Below are 25,946 nucleotides of genomic sequence, written 5' to 3' on the forward strand. Positions count from 1 at the left end.
ATGGGATCCATTAAAAAACGAAAACAACAAACAAACATCTTCTGAACAAACCGATTATTTCATGCGGTTCCCAAACGTCTTAGTCAACACAAATGCTGTCCAAAAGAGTCGTGGAGAGAAGGCAGATCCAGGAGTGTGAGCGTTTGAACACGTCGCGGTGCGTCCATGTAAACAAGCAGGTTCTCTGGTGTAAACGTATCCAAACACATGCTCCCGTTCCCAGGAGGCTGGCAGCTGGCCGACCGACCAAACCCAGTCCTCTCAGCGCCGCAGTGCCCTGGAGCTGGGCTCACTTCTCCCTCAGCAGGTAGAACACCACCGCCTTCAGGTACTGGCCACAGGTGCTGGCGGCCGACACCAGCCAATGGGCTCTGAAGCTGGGGTCTGTGTTGATCACACACTTGGTGACGTCCACCTGGGGAGGGGGACGGAGGGGGAGCAGTCAGAAGCAGAGGACCCAGGACACGGAGGTACTGATCAGTGTACCCCACCCCTCAGCCCTATACCTGGAGCATCAGAGTCACTGAGAGGCGCTCCGGATGGTGCCAACTGTCTGTTGTTAGAATCTTGAAATGACAACGTGCATTCAAATGAAATACTAAATACTAAAGCATCTCAAAAGGCTGTCTGATCTACCGTGCTGTGATAGAAGCATGTTAGAAGATACGTCACTGAAAAACAGTTTGGGGTTGATCAAAAAACTGTTTGTCAGCGTGCTACTTTCAACAAATCTAACTTTACATACATTTGAAAACAGTTCTCCAAACATTCTTATATGTTGTCCAACTCCATTTGGTAGCTCCCATTCGAGGCAGGCTCCCTAATGTTTATTAGCTGTACTTTTAAAATGTCCTCCTGCTCTGGAACACCTGAGAGTCATGTGAGGTCATGTGACCGGGCCAGGTGAGGTGCGCTGCCCTCCACCACACCTGGGACCTTCTCACAGGTAATAAAGCCGACAGCAGGAGGCTGCTGACACAGCCCCGATCCCACCCTTCCCCTCCTGGCCTCCTGTGTCCGGGAGAACTGACCAATCAGGATCGAGTTCGGTGTAGGACATGAACTGACCAACCAATCATGTTCTTAGAGATCTCATGAGGCTAGAAAAAACGAACCAATCAAGTGTCAGTTCGTTTGAAAGACGAGAACTAACCAATCAGGTTAGTGAGTCGAATGACCTCACTGGTGCTGACAGAAGAGTCTCAGACGGACAGACAGACCTTCTGTGTTCCGTCTGGTTACACAACTCCCTGCCCTCATTAGCCCTCGTTAGTCACAGGGACACTAATTGACACACGTCTACACAGAGAGACACAGGGCAACCGGTGCATTGAATCAATCAGGGAGGGTCTTGGGAGAGAGCGATGACGTATCATGACTCCCCAGACAGACCCGTGTTTCCATGTTTCACTGCGGCCGCTCTGACCTCTCTGCCCTGCTGCTCAGCAACAGATGGTCTGGACCAACAGCACTGGACCCCAGCCCGCCTGTGGATCCACTCATCTGTTCTCCTCATCTAACAGAGACTCTCTGACTCTCTGACTTAATATGGTGTTCACGATAGACGTGAAATGATCCAGAGCTATGCAAACACGGCATTGATAAGCTATGCGGTCTGCTTGAGTCCATGCTAAGTCAGTAAAGGATTAATTAATTTTGGCAGCCAGAGTTCTAAAGCGACCTAGATCAGGGGGGGAAGAGATTCACAGCTGACCCAGCGTTCCTAGGACCCTAAATGGGAAGATGAGATGATGAACCTACTGGAGGTCAGGTGACTGCGGTCTGAACAATTACTCCAACTTCAAAGAGCAGAATTATGGGGAATGTCTGTAGGAGGTTATTATTGTAAGTCTGTTATAGACTGTTGTGGACTCGTGGGATTCAAATCTAAAGTAAAAATACTTTGGAGCAGCTATGATTTAAGAGCCTTTGGAAATTAAATTAATTATACATGGGGGACTATTTGAGCAAAAAGGGATCTGTTAATATTGTGGGAGCTCTTTATAGTCGTTAGTGTATCAGTACTCCCCCCTATCTTTCACAGAGTCGCCCCATTGTCCGGGGTCCTGGCAGCACAGATCCAGTAAACCCTTTGATTCCCTCCTGACCCAAACCATTCCATAAACTATAAACATCTTCCTCTGTAAACCCTGGCTGATTTGTGCTAGGCTCTCTGGGAGTCTGGAATGCACTTTGTTGAGCTGTAGTCTTGTTATTGCATTGAGAAAGCACTTTGAGCAGCCCCGTCTGCTCCATCCCTAACCTGGTTTCCTCTCGGACTGCTGTACCCTGCACTGTTGAGGGTCTTAGACGCGGTTTTGTTTTTTGTAGAGTTGGTCCGACAGCGATGCCAGTATTGGAAATTCCTCCGATAACGCCTTAAATGCTGTATCGGTTATCGTCGAGTACGCAAGTCTATGTGCCGATCCGATACCATCACATGACATTAATTTACTACACAGGCAGAGAACTTCAAACACTGCAGTGTTACGCTGCGGTCGTTAACCGTCGGAGGAGGAAAGTCAGAACGGGAAACATGTCATCTCTGACCTACGTCATGTGTTCAAGCTACCAGATCGAGAAAACATGGATGCATTGACGCTTAACTACAACAATACAAATGTATATCATAATAATTATAGATTCTGAATGTAAATGATCCAGTAATGGAATTAAGGGAGCTCTTTCTGTCCCTCAGGGGGTCTAGAGTTAGGGGGGGGGGTCATAGATATACAGCTTGTGAGACTGTCCCTGTGATTAAGGGCTATACTAATACAATTGAATGTAATTGAATCTAATTGAGGATGTAATTAAGTTCTCCTCACCCATCCCCCGCGCCTCTTCAGCCAGGGGATCAGGCTCTTGCGGACGAACTCCCCCATGCAGTCCACGATGGTGTGGACCATGGCGGGGTGGCCATGACGCACGCAGTCCACCGCCAGAGCCCCCGCCACCGCGTACAGGGAGACCACCTTCCCCCACGTCACACCTGGGGGGGGCACACACACACAGATAGATGAAGACACACACATAGATGAACACACACGTATAGATGAACACACACACACACACACACACACAAACACACACACATAGATGAATACACACACACATAGATGAAGACACACACACACAAAGATGAACAAGCACACACACACACATACATAGATGAGGATGCACACCCACACACACACACACACACACATGGATGAAGACAGGCACACACACACACACACACACACACACACACACACACACACACACACACACACACACACACACACACACACACACACACACACACACACACACACACACACACACACACACACATCAACACACAGCACACAAAGTAATAAACAATGCAACAACATCCACCAAAATAGTTAAAATGTTATGATTATAGTTTTGGTTTCAGTTCAATTATTTCATTTGACTTGTTTTTCTGTGTTTCAGGAAATGTTGGTTTGCTGTTTACTAGCATACTTTTGTTTCAAAATAAGAGCGTGCTTTTGGTTTGATAAGGCTGAAGCTCTAATCTGCTCTCCTCCACAACTTCCTCAAGGAGGATCTCACCTCCAGGACAACTTAAATTCAACACTGTGCTGGCTTCCAGTTTTGTGCCAAGGAAACTTGAGTTAATTTAATCGTGATTAAAGTTACTCTAAAATAACTAATGCAACTTTAAAGTTATCATGCTTTTATTTTGCCAATCAAAACACTCTGTGAGTGAGTGAGTGAGTGAGTGAGTGAGTGAGTGAGTGAGTGAGTGAGTGAGTGAGTGAGTGAGTAAGTAAGCGTGTGTGTGTGTGTGTGTGTGTGTGTGTGTGTGAGTGAGTGATTGAGTGAGTGAAAGTGTTTGTGAGTGAGTGTGTTTATTTAGTTTATCTCTTTGTTATGCTGGGTCCTAATTCTCTGTTTTCTCCTCAGGGACTGTGTGCGCGTGTGTGCATGTGTATGTGTGTGTCTGTGTTTGTGTGTTGTGTCTGTCTGTGTGTGTGTGTGTGTGTGTGTGTGTGTGTGTGTGTGTGTGTGTGTGTGTGTGTGTGTGTGTGTGTGTGTGTGTGTGTGTGTGTGTGTGTGTGTGTGTGTGTGATCTCCTCTGTGCTGGCTCCAGGGTGGGGTCACAGCTGTTGTCATGACAAACCACATAGAGGAACAGTTTACCTTATAAGGAGAGGCCCTCCAGCCCCCCTCCCCCCCCCACCCCCCTTAACTTTAATTCCCGTAAGCCGGATAAAGTGAAACCAAACAAAAGCAGCCTCCGTTCACCCCCGGAGGGGAAGTGTGCGCTCCTACACAATAAAAGTGAAGTGTTCTCAGGTGTGCGTGTGTGCGTGCGTGTGTGCGTGCGTGCGTGCGTGCGTGCGTGCGTGCGTGCGTGCGTGCGTGCGTGCCCAGACGGGTCGCTCTCTTCTTTCTCTGTACTGTTTATTCGTTCAGCAGTGGCTCTACAGGGAGTCGCGGAGCAGACAGGGGTCAGGGGTCGTTACACCATTACCCCTAATGTCTTATGTTAGAAAATAGCCGAGAGAAATGGTTCCCTTACGGGGTCTATTAAGGGAGAGGTGGTGTATTTAATTAGTTAACGGTCCACACAGGTAAAGGTGTCTTTAGTTAATGGTCCATCAGCTAAAGGTGTGTTACTGAGTTAAGGATCCATACAGGTAAAGGTGTGTTTAGTTAAGGGTCCACACAGGTTAAGGTGTCTTTAGTTAAGGGTCCATCAGCTAAAGGTGTGTTACTGAGTTAAGGATCCATACAGGTAATGGTGTGTTTAGCTAAGGGTCCTTTCAGGTAAAGGTGTGTTTAGTAAAGGGTCCTTACAGCTAAAGGTGTGTTTAGTTAAGGGTTAAGGGGTGTCTTCCTCCAGACGTACCTGTGGAGAAGATCTCGGCGGCGACGGCTAGGAAGGCGTCGGACACGATGCTCTCGGACGCCACGGTGATGTTCAGCTGCTTCGCCACGTTACGGTAGATGTTCGGGCGAAGGTATTCCAGCTCATCACCTAGCAACAACAACGACAACAACGTTTTCAACATGGGCCCCTTTGTTGTTCTCCCATCCGGATAGATCAGGGGCTGAATCTCTATGTGGTATTTGTCGGTTGAAAGAAGGCTAAATCAACACAGGTACAATACTAATCGAAGACAGAGTCAGGTAGGTTAGAGGGGAATGAATCACAGCAGAAACAACAAGTTATCGTTTACTTCAACGGTTACTGGAAAGATGAGCAGGAAATGTGTTTTGGACGGTAAACAGGATTTTTAAAGCTGCACCAAAGATCCAGGAATGGTGAGGCGAGTGGTTTTGGAGGGGTGCGATTAGTCAGAGTCCAGCTCACTCGGGCCGGTTCTCTCTAATGCCTACTCCAGCTTTCAGCGTTATGACTTCTTCAACTCGATGAACGACGTAATATTTTGAACGTGTTAGATCTAGTTCTATTGCCCATCGTTTATGGATATCAAAGTCTGCATCTTGGACCATGAAAAAAAAATTATACTTCCTTTAGCGGACTCTTGGCACATTCTGGGTTGCAAGTTAAAATAAGTGCATTCAACCATTTTAAGTCGCTTTGGATGAGTAAATAAATACATTAAATGTAAGTCTGCGGGTGAGTGGGTGGCACATGCAACCGTTTCACATTCTGATTGACCCCTAAGTGATCCTGGACGCCCAAAGTGAGCACCCGCCGGGTGGACTCACCTAGCCACAGGATGACCGACGAGGTGTCCCCCAGCGCGCTGCCGCCCGACGCAGACAGCCCGTGGTCCGGCTTGGTCCAGCCGATACCGGCCCGGTTGAGTCTGGAGTGGATGTAGTCCCTACACAGCGCCTTCGCCTGGGACACCAGCTCCTTATCGGTGGGCGAGCGGTCAAACACGTCCATCACTTCGGCCGCGAACACCGAGGAGCGACGGAGCATCTCCATGCCACTTTCATCCGGATAAGGTGGTGTCGGTCCGCCTCAAACCCCACCCCCCCGACACCGCGTCCGACACAAGGAGAGATTTCCAAGGAATCCCCTGCGGGATACAGAGGAATTCAAACCGTTTAACAACATAACAACCCATAAGCATGTCCAATATGCCGACAGCAGTCTACCAACTAGGCTATGATGGATTGGTTGAAGTTATGTGCAAAGTCCTGCGGGATTCCACAGCTGCTGATCCAAAGCGCTATGAACTCACCACAAGATTACGCAGAAGCCCACTCCATCAATAAAGCCCCCTTACCGTGGTTAGCAGTCCACATATAACGTGATGGTCAATATTATAACTGGATGATCAATGTGTCGTCCGCTGGTCCATTAAGAAGCTATGAGCGGACTTTGGTCCTGGAGGTGTGATCCGTCTGGTCTAGCCTTGCAGCCTTTCCTTCTAGGGAGCTCATTGTGAGCCCTGAGAGGCGGGGATACCCCCACGGTCCCCGCCCTCCTCGGCTCATTAACTACATCGTGGACTCGGTGCTCGGAGTTCAGCGCGGATTTGCTTGTCGACCACGCCTACGCGTAAAGTTACGCGCGCTGTTTCTGATGAAGGACTCGGGTTCTCCCAACGGCTGAGGCACTGAACCTCGCCGAGCAACAATAAAAACCAGTCGTCATCGACAGGAGCCAGGGACATTGACCAGAATACTGGATTCCACCACACCCTTTTTCGGTCGAAAACAAACCGGCTTTTACCTCGGAAATTAATCCGATAATCTGGTCCCTCCCCGCTAGAGTTGTCTGGGCAAGTCAGGCTTTGTGTCCGGATCAGAGAGAGTGAACAAAGACCACCATCTATCCCCAAGTGTCAGTCCTGTTTAGTCACTTCATTGTGGATATTTCGGTTGTTTAACAGTGACGTTTGCAAAAATGGCAAACCGACCTTTTTAGAATGTATTCACATGTAATTCACAGACCTCCTGCCCGCAAATATTGTTTGACCCCTAGGTGAAGCCATCCTGCAGAATCATCCTTATTAATTATAACATCAAACTGAGGAGCTGCGAGAAAAACGTTATTTTATTTGCTGAACAATGCAGTAACACAAGGCATGACAACAGATCACAAGATCATTAAACATTTTACAAAAGTTTGGATGCTTGAGAACTTCAGCCGAGGTGAGATGAAGGTTTGGTTAGGGTGTTAATTATACACCAGCTAGGCAAATAACACACACACAATGAAATATTCCAGTTTTCATTGAAACATCCTAATAATACAGTGGTTCACGTCATTCGGCATCCAGCTGTGAGCAAAGACCTCAGATCTTAACCGCCTTTTATATGGCGGGTAAAATGTCTCGTCTCTGTTTCACTTCATCAGAAATCGACAAGAAACATGAAGGAAAAACTGCTTAGTTTGTCATCACATCATCTCCACACAGACCCTCAACAAACAATAAATTAAAGAGGTTAAAGACATGAACAACTTTATAGGTAAAGAGCACCAGAACATTGAACTGGATTACAAGTTAAGCCATAAAGTAAACTCTTGATTATTTACTCTGGCAGCAAAGCCCTGCTGATTGATCCCCATCCATCTCCCAGACGATTGATGCATCTTCAGCAGAATCCCTTCATTAATGTACCGTTGCTCCATAAGCAGAAAAATACATCTCCCTTTCACACAAAAGACTGGCCTTAACAGTTAAATAAGGTTGAAAAACAATGCAATGAAAAAATCAAACAGATATACTATCGGTGGTAATGTCATCTCTACTCTAGCCTATACAAGTTTGCTCTCCAAAACCGACCCAACTATGCATTGTCCGTCGGAAAATAATCCAACGGTAAGGAAAAACAAGTACATTTTCCACCACTTCAGACTGAAGCAGGCCTGAATACTTCCCTCAAACCCTCCCTCAACTCTGCTGATCCCTCTTCCGTCGACGATACTTTAACTTTCTAAACACACTTTCACTTCTGCCCTTAAACGAGGACACTGGTGTGCTCCACGCACCTTCCTCTCAACCTTCTGTTCCTCTTCCTCACTGCGCCCAACTCTCCCGCCATTCTACATGACAACCGCCACTTAGCATGCAACGTGCTAACATGCTACTTAGCATGCAACGTGCAAACATGCTAACCGCCACTTAGCATGCAACGTGCTAGCATGCTAACCGTCCCTTAGCATGCAACGTGCTAACATGCTAACCGCCACTTAGCATGCAACGTGCTAACATGCTAACGGCCACTTAGCATGCAACGTGCTAACATGCTAACCGCCACTTAGCATGCAACATGCTAGCATGCTAACCGTCCCTTAGCATGCAACATGCTAATATGCCAACCGTCTCTTAGCATGCAAAATGCCCACCTCCCGTTAGCATGCTGCTCCCACGATATAATAAGAAGCTTAGTGACGCCAATATGCCTCCATATTCTCCCAGCCTGAGTATCACACTTGCCTTTTTACCGTCTCGATACACACCTCGCCCTAACCCCTCGATAACGAGGGAATAAACCTCACTCAGGACACAGCTGAATAAACACTCATTTATTCTACACAAGGCGAGTAGAATGTATTCTTCAGAACGTCCCAGGGTCCTTTCAGCCAGCGGTGGCACCCAGTGGGTGAGCCCAGTGGTTCCAAAGTCTTTATGGTCGTCCGGGGGGCCCCCCTGCACCCTGATCCCTTCATCACCCCCAGCAGTCCGGCTCCCTTCCTGTTGAGCTGGGCGTGTCACTTCCTGTTGAGCTGGGCGTGTCACTTCCTGTTGAGCTCGGCGGGGACTCTGGGAACGAGGAGGGTCATCCTCCCAGCTGCACTCCTGATCACCTCCATCCACCTGGAGACAGACAGACAGTCAGACAGACAGGTAGTCAGACAGACAGGTAGTCAGACAGACAGGTGATAGACAGGTAGTCAGACAGACAGGTAGTCAGACAGACAGGTGATAGACAGGTAGTCAGACAGACAGGTAGTCAGACAGGCAGGCAGAAAGGGAGTCCGAGCGTTAGAGACAGACAGGTAGTCAGACAGACAGTATGAGTCTGATACAGATAGAGAGCAAGACAGGCAGACAGACAGACAGACAATAAGACCGTGGGAAACAGACAGGCATTCAGGAATGTCTGCCTCTGTTTCTAAACAAACACAAGTGATGAAGATAAGAGGGACGCAGTGAGTTACATTAGAGTAACTACGTACATAGAGGGACTCTAGTCAGTACATAGATAGAGGTTTACACGTTGGGGACCAGACCCCTGTACCCGGGGGGGGTCAGAGGAAGTTCACGCTCCATAACGTGATTCATAGGAGACGTCATCACATAAACTCCCAGGAGGACGGAGAGCCACCATCCATAACACAGACAGACACACAGGCCTCAACAGAACCCGACATGACGGACTGACGAACAGACAGACACTGTTCCAAATTGTACACATTGTTCCAAACAGAGAGACACCAGTACACACTGGTCCAAAGAAACACAGTGACACCAGTAAAAGGGGGGGGGGGGGGTACCTCTCGAAGGTGTACTCGCTCTCCGCTCTGAAGAAGTACACGTGGGACTTGAACTGCAGCTTGAAGACGTACTCCTTGTGGATCCCGTCGACCTCCTCGGGGGTGCTGACCGTGTAGCCTAGCAACGGGAGGCTGGCCAATGGGAAGTCATCCTGCACACAAACAAAGGCCCAGGCTACTTCAGACCGAGGACTTTGTACGGGCGGACATTGCAGGGGGTGGGACTCCCAGCCCAAAGGTCCGGGTTTCGATCCCCGACGTTCCATCTAACCTACCTGCTCCTGAATGACCGTTGAAAGAATCTGAATTCAGGTCAAAGCGTCTTCTAAATCAGTGCTTCTCAATTATATTGTACTAGTGTACCTCCTCTTAGATATTTTTTCAGCCGAGTACCCCCGTCAGCACAAACATTTGTGGGAAAAAAAAGAGAAATTTACAACTTTTTTTCTTGGGAACATTTCTGGTTACCCCCTGCAGTACTCCAAAGTGCCCCTAGGGGTTTTGAGTACCCACATTTGAGAACAACTGTTCTAAATAACTGAATAATGATAATAATAAATAATAGCATGCAAGCACTGCCTCTACAGTGAGCTCAACACTGATCCAACACTCATGGGTAAGGGTTACTACAGGTCGCTCTCTAATCGAGTGCAGCCTGCTGATAACAGAGCAATGAGAACATAACACGGAGGTCTGACCTGGTGGGTCTTGTAGAAGAACAGGCAGAAGTTGGTGAAGACCACCCACAGCTTCTGCCAGCCGTTGCTGTTCTTGAACTTCCTCAAGAGGTACCCCGACAGCTGGTTCTAGACGGGTCAGAAACAAAACACTGAAGGGCTGAGAAAGGGCACGAGGCATTAAGCTGCGTAATCACTGAGATTGTGAAAGGTGTGTGCGTGTGAGAATGAGTGAGAGAGCATGTAGCTGTGTATGTGTGAGTGAGTGAGTGGGTGAGTTGGTGTGAGAGTGCAAGTGAGTGAGTCGAGAGTGAGGCGGAGGTTTCAATAACGAGCCCTGGGCCCTAACGAGCTCTGGCCCCTAAGAACTCTGGCCCCTAACGAGCACTGCCCCCTAACGAGCTTTTGCCCCTAACGAGCACTGCCCCCTAACGAGCTTTGGCCCCTAATGAGATCTTGCCCCTGGCGTGGGTACCTGGGTCATGCGCAGGTAATCAGTGAGCGAGAGGTTCTGGTTTCGGTACCAGCACACGTGCGTGATGGTGTTGGGTCGCTGCCCCTGGCCCAGTAGGTAGCGGGGGGGCAGCTCGGGGGAGACGGACGGAGAGCCGTACACTGAGGAGGGGGCGGGCGGGCGAGGCAGACACAGAGAGAGAGAGAGAGAGAGAGAGAGAGAGAGACGGAGAGAGAGAGAGAGACAGAGAGAGAGCGAGAGAGCGACAGAGACAGAGACAGAGACAGAGAGACAGAGAGACAGAGAGACAGAGAGAGAGAGAGAGAGAGAGAGAGAGAGAGACAGAGAGACAGAGACAGTCAGAAAGAGCGAGAGAAGAAGAGCGAGAGGCAGAGGGAGAGCGAGAGGCAGAGGGAGAGCGAGAGGCAGAGGGAGAGCGAGAGGCAGACGGGAGGGGAGACAGGCCAACGTTAGTGTGTTAGTACTCTGTGTCAGGCTGGTGCGAACACAAGAGGAAGAGCAAAAGAAGAACACAGAGATGGTCATCATCACATCTGTGAAGCGAGGTGGTTAGAGTCAGGAAACCCAGCCGGGCCGCAGCGGCTCTGTTTACGTTCCGCAGGAAGTGATTAAAACATCCAGAGGAAACTAGAAGGAGGGAAGGATGAAGTGGTTAGAACTGGTTAAGACACGGTCAGGTCGACCAATCAGAAGGAGGAGACACCAGGCGCGATCAGTCGTCGAGAGAGGAGAGAGGAGAGAGGGGAGAGGAGAGAGGAGAGAGGAGAGAGGAGAGAGGAGAGAGGAGATGGAGGAGGTGGTGGAGGAGAGGGAGGAGGTGGTGGAGGAGAGGGAGGAGGTGGTGGAGGAGAGGGAGGAGGTGGTGGAGGAGAGGGAGGAGGTGGTGGAGGAGAGGGAGGAGGTGGTGGAGGAGAGGGAGGAGGTGGTGGAGGAGAGGGAGGAGGTGGTGGAGGAGAGGGAGGAGGTGGTGGAGGAGGTGGTGGAGGAGAGGGAGGAGGTGGTGGAGGAGAGGGAGGAGGTGGTGGAGGAGAGGGAGGAGGTGGTGGAGGAGAACGGGGGTTAGTTCCCGGATCAGCGGTGACTCAGACGATGCAGAGGACAAGGATCCACCTCAGCTGTGTGAACGCGGCCACATGTTCCAAGAGGTTTCGAGGCCTCGAGTCACGTGGTCTCTTGTCTCACGGTGATGATGTCATCTGTTCAACCCCTACCCCCGCCCCGCGGCTGCAGGTCGTTCTGTGTCTCTGCTCCGAGCGCCACCGGCTTAACCACATTGAGGAGCAGCATTCCACACGCACACACCGCCCCGCTGCTACGGGTGGAGGCTGATCGGATCGGACCCCACCCCTCCCAGAGGGTCCATGAGCAGAGGGAGCCCACGTGACGGGTGGAACCACGGGGGTGGAGGTGGGGGAAGCCTTATCTTGTTCTCATGATCCCTTATCTTGGTGGGGTTGGGGAGATCTTTAAGGGTGACTATCTTATCTTAAGGAGGTTGGGGAGGAATGGGCGTGTTTCGGTGTGACTGCTGGGTGGAGGAGGTGGGTGCATTGCTATAAGGCTGCTGGCCCTGGGTGGAGGAGGAGGTGGAGGAGGCGGGTGCGTTAGTATGAGGCTGCTGCCCCTGGGTGGAGGAGGCGGGGGTGGAGGAGTACCTCCACAGCCAGGCTGTGATCGGACATGGACACGCTGGTGTTGCGGTGCCAGCAGACGTGCAGGGTGGTGTTGGCGCGGTGGTGCGCCTGCTTGTCCAGGGAGCCGTGAGAGGAGCTCATCTCGTCCTCCGACTCCTGCTCCACCGACACCTCGTCAGAGGACCCTGCAGGGGGAGGAGGAGGAGGAGGAGGAGGAGGAGGAGGAGGAGGAGGAGGAGGAGGAGCAGGATATATGGAGAAGGGGGGCAGGGTTGAAGGAGGAGGATCTGGACAGCCTATCCGGAGCCAAAGAGCAACCAAACACTTAAATCACCAACCAATCACAAAGAGCTACTCCCTTAATTCTTGGGTTTCTATCGGCTCAAATGTGATGGCACACAGCCGTGATTCCGATTGGCCCAAATTAGCACATGGGGATATTCCATCACGTCGATTGGCTGACGTTGGTTCTAGTGTTTGGTCACTTTAAGCGTCGTTCCCCAGGAATGCAGAAGCACACCGTCTTGTCATACAACAGGCGTCCATGTGACACAACACAGTGAAAGCCATCAAAGGGAACCTCCCGGGTTCAGAGGTCAACCAACGGTCTTACGGTTGGAGCGATCCCTCATCCCCGCGTCGAAGAAGATGTCCGACTTGTCGTTGGACGACTTGGACATGTTGATGGCCGTGTTCAGATCCTCGATCCACTTGGACATCTCCATCTTGGAACTAAAGGGAGACACCCAACACAACGTTCAGCAGGTGCTCCTCAGTCTTCCTCTGAAGAGACTTGGTGAGTGAGACGATCCGGTTCTGACCTGGCCGCCACCACCACGGTGCGCTGGGCAGAGTAGATGGTGAAGCAGTGGGGGACGGACCACTCGCTCTCACTCTCGTCCACCTGGAGGACAGAGGCCACCATGTACTTAACGTAAGGATAAAAGCGTCTGTTAATTGCCCTAAATGTAAAATGTAACAATGTGATCAACTCATGTCCCCTAACCCCAAGCCCTCGAAAAGGACCAGGAGAAAAACCTTTGCCAAACCCAGGTGGAAGGAACCTTAAGGGGCCCAGGTGGGAGGGCCGTGAGGGGAGCAGCTTTCAGGGGGGCCAAATCGTTTCCTTTAAACGAGGAGGCAGGCCTTCACGATAACGAGATCTAGAGCTCAGAGCGACACTGATCTGAGATCTCTGCCTGCGGTGTGGCTCCTAATCAGGTTATCCTCCTAATCAGGTCAAGGTGTAAAGAGCCCTTTGACTCGAGAAATCCAACCAGTGGTTCAGCGCCCTCTACGGTCAGACCTGGGCTACTGCAGAGGTCTCTGGTCGGACCAAAGCGGAACTATCAGGCAGGTGGCAGCAGCACTGGTTTCAAATGTCAGGACACACTGACCAGACCAGCCGGTTCAAGGTCTGTCTATCGGTGTTCTGTCCAAGTGTTTCTCTTGGCTGGCTCAGGTACAGCTCTGGCAGTGTGAACAAACCCATAACATGAATTGGTTACAACCACCCTGCCGAACCTACAGCTCTTCTTAGGAACTGAGCCCTCTTCTTAGGAACATACCATAACTCACCACCCTGAAGAACCTACAGCTCTTCTAAGGAACCGAGCCCTCTTCTTAGGAACATACCATAACTCACCACCCTGAAGAACCTACAGCTCTTCTCAGGAACCGAGCCCTCTTCTTAGGAAAATACTATAACTCACCCCCCCGCAGAGCCTACAGCTCTTCTAAAGAGTTTACAATCTGATTATGAATTCAAGCACACCCCAGGGTTGACTCCATGAAAATCATTCTTGAGATACCTGTTAGGCGTGTGCGTGTGTAAAGGTGTGTGCATAGACGTGTGTGGGTGTGTCTTACCGGTGCATCCAGCACAATGATCTGCGTCCGGGAGTAAAACACACACATGCTATGTTAGCATAGCCTAGCCTAGCATGCCTCTACCTGTGATAGCCACTAGCTGTGCTAGCCACTACCTGTTCTGGCTGCTCACTGCGCTAGCTGCTACCTATATTAACCCACATCAATGTGTTCAAATACAGGTTGGACTGACATGTTCTTCCTGTAGTTAATCATTGGTTGTCGCCCCATGTCACTATTCTACTTCGCTGAAAGGTAACACACAAATGGATTTAGCCAATTTTGCAGCAATACCACACCGGGGTCAATAGTCAATAGTAACATCTTTTACCTTATTAGCTTTCAGACAACAGGCAAAAACAACTGAACTATAATTGAAGTCATCCACCCCTCAGTAAAGTAGTGCAAGATTGTTTCGAGAACATCAAGTTCAGGCTTCGAGGCCTAAATGAAGAGATGGTAAAGTGTGTTTGATTAAACATATTTGCGGTCCTGTTTCAGAGAGGGTCAGAGAAGAACGTTCTTCACTCACGATCATGCCGTGCAGAGGAAGCTGTCCGTGCACTTTGAACTGGTTGGTGGCGGTGACGCCCTTGCTGCTGTAGAGGAGCATGTCTGAGAACTGAGGAGAGAGAGGAACAGGGTCACCTCACGGGGAGAAGCTTCTCATCAGTCAGATGTGCGGACGGAGGAGGCGCTCTCCACGCACCAGGAAGAACATGCGCTGCTGGAGACCCTTCTTGGTCAGCTTGTACAGACAGCCCTCCCGGATGAACTCCTGCAGGAGCAGACGAACAAACATCACCCGTTAGAGCGGCATGATCACACAGAGGGCAGGATGAAGGAGTTCAACTCACAGCCTTAGTTGTGAAAAATCGTACTTAGCATTGTGTATTTACATTTAGGGCGTTTAGCCGACGCTTTTAGCCAAAGGGACTTTCAGTAAGTATATTTGTCTGAAGAAAGAGACCAACAATATATCGCTGTCAGTGCAGTAAGAATGTTCATAGAAACAAGAACCAAGCACTAACAATTGCTAGGTTAACCCATTCCCCGTATCTCAAGATAGCTAGGATAAGACGCTACACCATGCTAAGTACTAGAATAGTAAATAGTAATTAGTATGAATCGATGAAGGAATTCATGCTCATTGAGTTGGATGCAGACATGGAGTTGGCAGTGAAGGAAACACACACGACTTCACATGGATGCATTATCTCGTTATGAATCAGTGAATAAACAGAAGAACGTCTCCGTTCCGGCTCCTCAGCGTCCTCTAGTGGTGGGCGGGCGTCACGGCACTCACCCGGCCGGGGGAGGTGAGGTTCTCCACCCCCACCAGGTCTCTCTGGAGCTCCGTCAGCTTCTGGAAGTTCTCCAGACGGATCAGGCTGCTCTGGAGCTGCGCCGCGATCTGCGCCACCTCCTTCAGCGCCTCTGCAGCCAATGGGGTGACAGAACCGTGAGTCCGAGCCCCAGATTGGTCGATGAGAACCAATCAGGAGGCAATGGGAATGGAATGTGTTGTGGGCTTCAGTGGCTGTCTCTGTGTGTGTCTCTGTGTGTGTCTCTGTGTGTGTCTCTGTGTGTCTCTGTGTGTGTCTCTGTGTGTGTCTCTGTGTGTGTCTCTGTGTGTGTCTCTGTGTGTGTCTCTGTGTGTGTCTCTGTGTGTGTGTGTGTGTCTGTCTGTGTGTGTCTGTGTGTGTCTGTGTGTGTCTGTGTGTGTGTCTGTGTGTCTGTGTGTGTCTGTCTGTGTGTGTCTGTGTGTGTCTCTCTCCTCACCGTGGTGGTCCGGGTGGTCCTGGGGGTAGTGTCTGTCTCTGTGTGTCTGTGTGTGTGTCTGTGTGTGTCTGTCTGTGTGTGTGTCTGTGTGTGTGTCTGTGTGTGTCTCTCTCCTCACCGTGGTGGTCCGGGTGGTCCTGGGGGTAGTGTCTGTCTCTGTCTGTCTGTGTGTGTGTCTGTGTGTGTGTCTCTGTGTGTGTGTGTGTGTGTGTGGGTCCTCACCGCTGCAGTCGTGGTGGTCCGGGTGGTCCTGGGGGTAGTGTCTGTCTCTGTGTGTCTGTGTGTGTCTGTGTGTGTGTCTGTCTGTGTGTGTGTCTGTGTGTGTATCTCTGTGTGTGTGTGAGTGTGTGTGTCCTCACCGCTGCAGTCGTGGTGGTCCGGGTGGTCCTGGGGGTAGTGTCTGTCTCTGTGTGTCTGTGTGTATGTCTGTGTGTGTCTGTCTGTGTGTGTGTCTGTGTGTGTATCTCTGTGTGTGTGTGGGTCCTCACCGCTGCAGTCGTGGTGGTCCGGGTGGTCCTGGGGGTAGTGTTTGCTCAGCCGCTCCAGGATGAGCTTGAAGTGCATGAGCCTCTGAATGGGCTTCAGCAGGAAGGTGTTGAGGGGCAGGTAGCACACCTTCTGCAGCTCGAACTCCTTGTACACCGTCTCCAGCTTCTTCACGCGCTTCGACGCCTTCTCCAGCTCCGTCAGCACCTCGTCGTGCTTCTGCAGGTAGCCCGTGAACTCCTAGGGGTCAGAGGGCGCTGGGTTAGGGTGGACCAGCGGGTGGAGGAGGTCTGGTTAAAGGTGGACCAGCGGGTGGAGGAGGTCTGGTTAAAGGTGGACCAGCGGGTGGAGGACGTCTGGTTAAAGGTGGACCAGCGGGTGGAGGACGTCTGGTTAAAGGTGGACCAGCGGGTGGAGGACTGGTTAAAGGTGGACCAGCGGGTGGAGGACGTCTGGTTAAAGGTGGACCAGCGGGTGGAGGACGTCTGGTTAAAGGTGGACCAGCGGGTGGAGGAGGTCTGGTTAAAGGTGGACCAGCGGGTGGAGGACGTCTGGTTAAAGGTGGACCAGCGGCTGGAGGACGTCTGGTTAAAGGTGGACCAGCGGCTGGAGGACGTCTGGTTAAAGGTGGACCAGCGGGTGGAGGAGGTCTGGTTAAAGGTGGACCAGCGGGTGGAGGAGGTCTGGTTAAAGGTGGACCAGCGGGTGGAGGACTGGTTAAAGGTGAACCAGCGGGTGGAGGACTGGTTAAAGGTGGACCAGCGGCTGGGGGACGTCTGGTTAAAGGTGGACCAGCGGGTGGAGGAGGTCTGGTTAAAGGTGGACCAGCTGGTGGAGGACTGGATAAAGGTGGACCAGCGGGTGGAGGACCCGCTAAAGGTGGAGCAGCGGTGTGTTTAACGTCAGCCGCAGCAGGACCACGGGAGGTCACATGGTCAGCTACAGACTCACGCCATTGGTCGCCGTCCCACTTTGCATGTGACCTTATCAGGTCATGCTCTTCAGAATGACGTCACACATCGTGTGGACCAATCAGAGGGCAAACCTTGAGGGCGGTCACCGTGGGGACCAATCAGAGAGCTCACCTTGAGGGCGGTCACCGTGGGGACCAATCAGAGGGCTCACCTTGAGGGCGGTCACCGTGGGGACCAACCAGAGAGCTCACCTTGAGGGCGGTCACCGTGGGGACCAATCAGAGGGCTCACCTTGAGGGCGGTCACCGTGGGGACCAATCAGAGTCTCACCTTGAGCGCGGTCATGTTCTTCAGCATGACGTCCCCGATCCTCTGGTAGTCGCCCTTCACGTGGGCGTTGGAGCGCCCCTCCCTGAGGAAGGTCATGTGACACGTTAACGCTGCTGATAAACATTAGGGTTCACTGAACAGGATTCATGTAACGGGAGGACTCATCGTACCAACGCACGGTCAGGCCCTGGGGTCAGCTGACCCAAAACCAGGGATAAACAGGTTTCATGGTGAGCTGGGTATGTGTTACCGATCATAGAGCCAGCCTGAGGCCAGGACAGCTGACCTCAACCAGCAAACCAAACATAGTGAACGTGGTCTGGACCCACCCTAGAACCAGGCTCTGGTCCAGTACTGAACCTAGGGAGAGTGAGGGGTAGTGAGGGGTCAGTGGTACCCACCATAGGGCCAGCCTCTGGTCCAGCTCCTTCAGGAAGCCGCGGTGGAACTCGTAGATGGGGTCGATGTTGGAGAACAGCAGGGTCATGAGGCCCTCCGGCATGGCGTTCTCCTTGATGACCGCGCTGCGGAACCACTGGGGGGCCACACACACACACACACACACACACACACACACACACACACACACACACACACACACACACACACACACACACACACACACACACACACACACACACACACACACACACACACACACACACACACACACACGATTATAGTAGACCTCTCAAAACTTGGAGTTTAACGTTATGATGATTATAAAGGCTGATACTAATGGATAATATACTAATATAGAATAATAGTCACGCTACAGTGAAATGTTTCAGTAGGGTGAGGGTTAAGTTTTCTGACTGTTCGTGCTTCGGGCAATGTCAATAAAGCTCTTTGAAATTAACTGTGAGGGAGGGTGGAGAATGCCATCCCATAATAGAAGGAAAAGCCCCCCCTCACCACGGTGATGACCTCCAGGTCCTTCAGGTACGTCCGCTCCGTCGTCAGGATCTCCTTGGCGATGAAATACGCTTTATCAGCTGGGTACCGCTGAGAGGGGGAGAGAGGAGAGGAGAGAGAGATAGGGGGAGGGAGAGGGATAAAGAGGGGGGGAGAGGGAGAGAGGAGAGAGGAGAGGAGGAGAGATAGGGGGAAGGGGAGGGGAAAAGGGGGATATGGAGAGGGAGATGGAGAGGGAGGGAGGAGGAGAGGGGGAGATGGAGAGGGAGGGAGGAGGAGAGGGGGAGGGAGAGAGAGGAAGAGAATAAGATTGGTATTCAAGCAGCCCTCCAATGTAAACCAAGGCGGGGGGAATGTGAGATACGCTGCGTGAACGATAACACCAGAGCTGAACTTTAATTTCCTGTGTGTCTCCCACCGGGCGTCTTGTGGCTCCAGAGCACTGCCTCAGGGGGAGGGAGGGGGGAGGGAGGGGGGGAGGGAGGGGGGGAGGGAGGGGGAGGGAGGGGGGTCACAACACCAGGTCCAAACCTCTCGAGTTTAACCACATTCCCACCAGAACCCAGAATGAAAATAAAGCGGGTAAAATAAAATAAATACAAAGTAGAGCCGGTGAACTCAGTGTGAGGGGGGGGGGGGGGGGGGGGGGGGGGGCAGAATGATGTAGGGTCAGGGTGAGGGGGGGGGGGGGGGGGCAGAATGATGTAGGGTCAGGGTGGGGGGGGGGATCAAGGGGGTGAGATGAGGTGAGGTTGGTGCAGCCCTGATGGGGGGGTCAAGGAGGCAGCGAGGACAGGGCAGGGTGGGGAGGTGTTGGTGGGGCGAGGGGGTCAGGGGGGGGAGGTGTTGGTGGGGCGAGGGGGGCAGGGTGGGGAGGTGTTGGTGGGGCGAGGGGGTCAGGGGGGGGTCGGATGGGGGGGGGGGGGCAGGCTCCAGGGCAGTACCTTCCTCCTCCCCTCCTCATCCTCATCTAGCCGTGGGCCCACCTGGGAGGCGGGGCCGTGGGGGGGCGGGGAGGCGTGGCCCGGGAGGCTGAGCGTGGACATCTGGAAGGACGGGGAGGCGGGGCATAGGGGGTCCTTGGAGCTGAAGGGCGACAGCTGGGGGCTGTCCACCGCCGTGCCTGAGGAGAACGCAGAGCAGACGGATTAACACCCCCAAGCAAAACACTACATCGATTAATTAACACATAATAAATGTTCCGAAGACTAGATCTATTATTTAACCATGAGGAGGAAGTAGATAATTTAGAGACCATTTATGGTGATTATTTCATTTGTCAACACGTCGACTGGAGGATCAAAGACTTTGTCTGTAGACCAGTTTGGGAGTAGAACCGACCAACATTGTGTCCCCAAACCACTGGAACAAGCCCAGTCAACCACAGTCCCTGGTGATATGAACCAGTACACCAACAACACACACGAAAACACGGCACAGAGCTTCAAAAGACGCCGCAGTTGTTTTAGAATTCTCCTCTTATACAACGCTCCTCTTCTTCATTCAACTTTCTCCTACATTGTTTGACACACTTTTTTTTCCCTCCCTCCCACACATGGATCAGATAAGAAAGCAGAGACGTGGCCACAGACCAACGCAGGTAATGGGTCCCACATTGACCTCCTCTGTTGTTTCCAGTCAACGCTCTCCCAGAAGGAGAGCCTGCCCCTGGAGGAAGCAACACTCCCAGCAGATAAGAAGCTCCTGCTTCCAAAACATCTACGAGTTCTCCGCTCCAGACAAACGAGACGGAACACCAGAGAGACAACCGCCAGAGGCGATCAACAGCTGGAGTGAGTGGACCACTCTGATGGGAGAGGAGAGGGGGGAGGAGAGAGGGAGAGGGGGGAGGGGAGAGAAGAGAGGGAGAGGGGAGAGGAGGAGAGGACAGAGAGGAGAAGGGGAGAGAGAGGGTTAGGAGGGGAGGAGAGGAGGGGAGAGGAGAGGGGAGAGGAGAAGAGAGGGAGAGGGGAGAGGGGAGAGGGGAGAGGGGGAGAGGAGAGAGAGGAGAGAGAGGGTTAGGAGGGGAGGAGAGAGGAGAGGGAGAGGGGAGAGCAGGAGAGGACAGAGAGGAGAAGGGGAGAGACGGGGTTAGGAGGGGAGGAGAGGAGAGGAGGGGAGAGGAGAGGAGGGGGGAGAGGAGAAGAGAGGGAGAGGGGAGAGAGAGAAGGGGAGAGAGAGAAGGGGAGAGAGAGAAGGGGAGAGAGGGTTAGGAGGGGAGGAGGAGAGAGGAGAGGAGAAGAGAGGGAGAGGGGAGAGAGAGGAGGGGGGAGAGGAGAAGAGAGGGAGAGGGGAGAGAGAGAAGGGGAGAGAGGGTTAGGAGGGGAGGAGAGGAGGGGAGGGGAGAGGAGAAGAGAGGGAGAGGGAGAGGGGAGAGGAGAGAGGAAAGGAAAGGAGAGGGGAGGGGGGGAGGAGGAGAGGAATGGAGTCACGCGGTGACCCGGAAATAATTCAGAGGACGAGGAATGCAGCCGGCTAGCATGGAGGGTTTGTTTACTCTGCGTTGCTAAGTGGCCCAGGAGGATGACACATGGGGAAGGGGGGGAGACTTGGCACAGGGCCTGCTTTAAAAACACACACACACACACACACACACACACACACACACACACACACACACACAACACACACACACACACACACACACACACACACACCACACACACACACACACACACACACACACACACACACACACACACACACACACAGCGACACACACACACACACACACACACACAGAGACACACACACACACCCCCCCCCCCCCCCCCCCCCCCCCCCCCCCCCTATCCCCCTCAGCCCACAACACTGAGGTCTACGGTTTGGAACAGAAGAGGAAATGTCTAATGATATAACAAGATGGCCGACCCCCCCTCTCCCTCTCCTCTGGAACGAGGAGCTCCTCTCCTTCAGGAGATCATGAGGAGCTGCTCTTCCTCACCATCTGAAGGAGGAGGAAGAGGAGGAGGAGGAGGAGGAGGAGGAGGCCATAGTCTGCTCAATACATCAAAATGGCCGTCCAAACATCCAGGAAAGGAATTAGGACTGGATGTAGAAATACCTTAACGCTTACCAGATGTTCTTTAAAAGAAGGAATAGTTTCCGTTACTTATGTATGAAATATTGGTCCACTTATATTCAGCCTGACTTCTGTTACGTTATGAGACAATGTTGAGGTTAGCGGTACACTGGCACCATGTTATGAGCGAGTTATGTTGTGTTATGTGGTTATATGTTCAAATACTTAAGAGTTCTGAAGAATAGAAGAGTTCAAGTAGGGAGAGATGGTCAATTTGAATAACTTTATTTATGCACCCTGAAAGTTTTTAAGCGACACCTTCTCTGGATTTATTGAATTTACTTGAAATATGCAGTGATTATCTCATGATTCCCTGGCTGTGATTTATGGTCTCTTCCAAAAAATAATTTTAAGTCGGACCCAAAAGGTACCAAAAAGTGATTCCTTTATTCTTGATAGTAAAACATACAAACAGTAAGTACAGAGATGTGTTGGTTAGTAGGAACACAGACTGACTGAGTGCCACTGGGGTTAAGTATGGTCACCAGCATGAGTTAAGTGTTGAGTCGGTGTTAAGTATTAAGAGGACTTAAAAAACAAAAATAAAAACACAAGCCTACCCAGAAACAAAAGCCATATAATACACACTGGTTAGGCCTCTTTAGATCCATCTCGTGGTTTAAAGACGCGTGTAAATCTAAGTGCTGTTTGTACGCAAACACACAGGAATCGTTTTCAGGGACGGGAGATGCTAAACGTTGATTGATAAGGGGTATCGGTACCGTGCCCTCCTTCAAATGACCACCGAGCCCTGATCAACAAGCTGATCATCGCCCGCATGCCACGCTCAGAGAAACGGACGCGGGCGAGCGTTTTAAGATGGCGGCTCGTGGCGACAGGAAAGACACGCTGTGAGACCGGGTGCTACGGCGGTCACCTCACGTCGGCCAATCAGGAGCCTGAGAACACAGCGCGGGGTTAAGAGCCCAGGGTCGCCATTGGTTACGGAGCGAAGGAACCAGGCAGAAAACGTCGCTCTGAATTATTAGAAATGGATTTAGGGAAGGCGGATCCACGCAGGTAGGCACTACGGCATTAGTTTGGATATGTATATTTATATATTTGATATACATTTGGATTAAGAAACACTCTGGCTGTCCGTGTTAAAGGCCTCCAATTTCAGGTTGGTCCGTTTCTAAACTAGGCCGCTGAAACGTTATCCTAGCTCCTACGCTAAAGGTCAACATGTAGGTAGTTGTGGTTAAAACACAGTCGGTCCTGACCGAAGGCAATACTTCAGGCGTCCAGGGCCATACATTCAGAGGGTTGTGTGTATAAGGGGCGAACTCATGGGCTTGTTTGGTACATTCGGCTCCAGACTGCTTCGAGTGGTTCTGTTTAGGTCCAGAGGCAGTCATTAAAGAACGTTAAAACACCAGCAGGGAAGCTGATTAGTCACTAGAAGCCCTTTCAAAATGCACCTTTATATAGTGACCTCACAGCTGGGAAGGTCCACCCAGATTTACGATGGACAGATCAGCCTGTCAATTCACTGGGTTTATTACAATCTGACCTGTCAATCACCAATTTCTGATGTCACTACAGGGTTGTTGTGAACTAGCTTGTAATGTGGCTAATCCACATCACACAAGGTGGTTAAAACCTGCGTCCTTATAAGACTACAGCTTGTGATTCTGCTTATGACGGCGGAACAGCTGATAATATGGAATCGGCCAGCAGGTGTCGCTAAAACACAAGTGGGCCGTTTTCCACCTAAATTCTGTGCTGTTCAAACTTTATTTAGAGGCGAGCTGAAGACCACATAACGACAACGACTCTTCTTTCGTGAGCCCAGAGGAGCCACAATACTTTCAGAAACAGTTATAATCATAGACACTAGTACTACTACTTCTAGATATATCAAATACTACACCACAAGTGGGGAGATGAGAAATACTTTGCATTAGAGATCATATTTGTAGACGTTCTATTATAGTGTAAAAAGCACTAAAGACGTCAGCCACACTTTACCAGATAATAAACTTAAATGGCTACGTAAAAAATATATACGCATTGTTTTTCTAAAATATGGGACATGGGTGTCTTCCACAAGACAAAGCTCACAATCATCTTGCATGTGTTTGGGTCGCTAGGGCGACCAGACCCACCAACACCTCCTCAAACCTCTCCCGACCATACTGGGAAACACTGGACATGAAATCCTTCAGAAATACAGTACCAGACTCAACAAAGTACTGCATTCAGAGAGCGAGAGGCATCTGAGACGTAAACAAAACTGTCCCTAGAGTCGGGATTAAGTGGTTTACCGTGATATAAAAAGAATAAGGACCAACATCTACATTTTACTCAAAAAGGTTTGAGATGGATATGCCGCATGTTGAAACGTTGTGGAACATCACAACATCCTCCACCGCCACCATGAATCCTCATCATCTGAACCTAAAGGCCGCTGGAGCTTCTGACACCTGAGGTCTGTAGCTCAGTCACAGTACGTACGACGAAGAGCGAGAGACGCGCCCAAAGTTCAACAGCTCCTGAAGTCCCATCACACCAGGGAAACCTCAGACCAACACAACACTATGTAACGGTGACGACCGGACAATCTAGGACACCCCTCAAACCATCAAGATTCAAGTGCCGTTCCACACTCAACATCACCAGTACTACCACCACCACCACCAACACCAACACCACCACCACCGTGCTTCTGATGGCCCCGAGGTCAGCTGACCAACAACATCAATACTTTTGGTGCAGTCTGCCAAACGTAAGTCACCAAGTTCTACATCAGGTGATTATTTAACTGTGAAAGTGACGTGGTGTACCAATGAACATCATATACGTGAACCTCCATACCACCCGACCCTAAAGGAACCAGACGACGCAGCGGGCGAGATGAAGGGGTGACGGAGGAACTCGGGTAACCCACGGCAACGGCCTCTGTGTGCTAAGGGCGGAGCGGCCGTAGCGACGCGACGCAGGAGTATGATTTGGCCTTTAAGTCAGCTGGACTTGAGTTACATTTCAGCTGACAGGGGGGGGGGGGGGGGGTTGGAGGGCCCTCTGTGAGGTACATCTCCAGGGGCCCCCTGTGAGTTACATCTCCAGGGGCCCCCTGTGAGGTACATCTCCAGGGGCCCCCTGTGAGGTACATCTCCAGGGGCCCCCTGTGTGATGTCACATCTCCAGGGGCCCCCCCTGTGAGTTACATCTCCAGGGGCCCCCTGTGAGCTACATCTCCAGGGGCCCCCCCTGTGAGGTACATCTCCAGGGGCCCCCCCTGTGAGGTACATCTCCAGGGGCCCCCCCTGTGAGGTACATCTCCAGGGGCCCCCTGTGAGCTACATCTCCAGGGGCCCCCTGTGAGCTACATCTCCAGGGGCCCCCTGTGAGTTACATCTCCAGGGGCCCCCTGTGAGCTACATCTCCAGGGGCCCCCTGTGAGCTACATCTCCAGGGGCCCCCTGTGTGATGTCACATCTCCAGGGGCCCCCCCTGTGAGTTACATCTCCAGGGGCCCCCTGTGAGCTACATCTCCAGGGGCCCCCTGTGAGCTACATCTTCAGGGGCGCGGGGCCCGGGGGCTCGGCGAGCGCGAGGGCCTGCAGGCTGTGGCACTGCAGCAGGAAGCTGTCGATGCCGCCGGCGCCGGTCAGCGGGTTGCTGTAGAACAGGCTCTGCTCGGGGGGCAGCCCGCCGTCCGAGCCCCAGTCCGAGCCGTCCGAGTCGGAGGAGGAGGAGGGGGGCTCGTCGGTGGCGGTGGGGGGGTAGCTCAGCTGCTCCAGCTGCTCCAGCAGGTCGCTGAACTGGACCGCCGAGCCCGTCTCCGAGCGCTCCGAGTACGCCGGGAAGTTGACCAGCGAGCTGGCCCCCGACGGGTTCTCCGAGCCGGGCAGCCGCAGCGAGGCGGCGTCCCCCCCCCCCCGCCCCCGCCGCCGCCGTACCCGCCGTAGCCCCCCGCGCCGCCGTACCCCCCCTCCCCCGCCGAGCTCAGCCCCCCCAGGTGGTCCAGCGAGCTGCACTCCGAGCGGTTGTTGACCAGCGAGCTCGTCTCCGAGCGCCCCAGCCCCCCGTCGCCGTAGCGCCCGCCCCCCACGCTGAGGTCGTCCAGGCTGTACGCCGCGCCGGGGTCGTCCCCGTGGGGGCCCGCCTCCTCGCCGTAACCGTAGCGATCGACGCTGTCGCCGTCGTCGTCGTCGTCGGGGTCGCGGGGGGCCCCCAGGGGGCCCTCGAGGGCGTAGGCCTGGAGCGCGGCGCCGCCGTAGAACGAGATCTCGGCGGGGTCGTCGTCGATGAACTCCTCGCTGACGCGCAGCGGCGGGAGCGCCCGCGGGAACGCCGCCGCCGCCGGAGGCGCCGAGCGC

General features: G+C 52.2%; 2 protein-coding genes across 5 annotated transcripts in view; both read right to left on the reverse strand.

Annotated features, from left to right (window-relative positions):
• Positions 1-282: 282 nt before the first annotated feature.
• Positions 283-6,561, reverse strand: boka (BCL2 family apoptosis regulator BOK a). The gene is made up of 5 exons (XM_056603231.1): positions 6,237-6,561; positions 5,707-6,026; positions 4,880-5,008; positions 2,826-2,989; positions 283-415 (listed from the first exon to the last, which is right to left on the reverse strand). Exons 2-5 carry the CDS (start codon positions 5,930-5,932, stop codon positions 290-292), a joined length of 645 nt encoding a protein of 214 aa, XP_056459206.1. The 5' UTR covers positions 5,933-6,026; positions 6,237-6,561; the 3' UTR covers positions 283-289.
• Positions 6,562-6,969: 408 nt separating this feature from the next.
• The window catches only part of farp2 (FERM, RhoGEF and pleckstrin domain protein 2), a 39,854-nt gene continuing 20,877 nt past the window's right edge, over positions 6,970-25,946 (reverse strand). The window contains exons 14-27 of one of the 4 annotated variants that reach the window (XM_056603226.1): positions 19,484-19,662; positions 18,540-18,629; positions 18,026-18,159; positions 17,625-17,706; positions 16,383-16,620; positions 15,419-15,549; positions 14,822-14,890; positions 14,645-14,734; positions 13,065-13,147; positions 12,857-12,975; positions 10,610-10,749; positions 10,156-10,263; positions 9,458-9,609; positions 6,970-8,777 (exon numbers count right to left, since the gene is read on the reverse strand). In XM_056603226.1, coding sequence (XP_056459201.1) covers positions 8,696-8,777; positions 9,458-9,609; positions 10,156-10,263; positions 10,610-10,749; positions 12,857-12,975; positions 13,065-13,147; positions 14,645-14,734; positions 14,822-14,890; positions 15,419-15,549; positions 16,383-16,620; positions 17,625-17,706; positions 18,026-18,159; positions 18,540-18,629; positions 19,484-19,662 — 1,697 coding nt within the window. In that variant the 3' untranslated portion in view covers positions 6,970-8,695. Of the gene's footprint in view, positions 8,778-9,457; positions 9,610-10,155; positions 10,264-10,609; positions 10,750-12,264; positions 12,429-12,856; positions 12,976-13,064; positions 13,148-14,644; positions 14,735-14,821; positions 14,891-15,418; positions 15,550-16,382; positions 16,621-17,624; positions 17,707-18,025; positions 18,160-18,539; positions 18,630-19,483; positions 19,663-25,946 lie in introns of those variants that run through there. The other 3 variants (XM_056603225.1, XM_056603227.1, XM_056603228.1) reach the window with 3 other exon arrangements.

The sequence above is a fragment of the Gadus chalcogrammus genome, chromosome 12 (assembly GCF_026213295.1).
Source record: "Gadus chalcogrammus isolate NIFS_2021 chromosome 12, NIFS_Gcha_1.0, whole genome shotgun sequence".
Lineage (NCBI taxonomy): Eukaryota > Metazoa > Chordata > Actinopteri > Gadiformes > Gadidae > Gadus > Gadus chalcogrammus.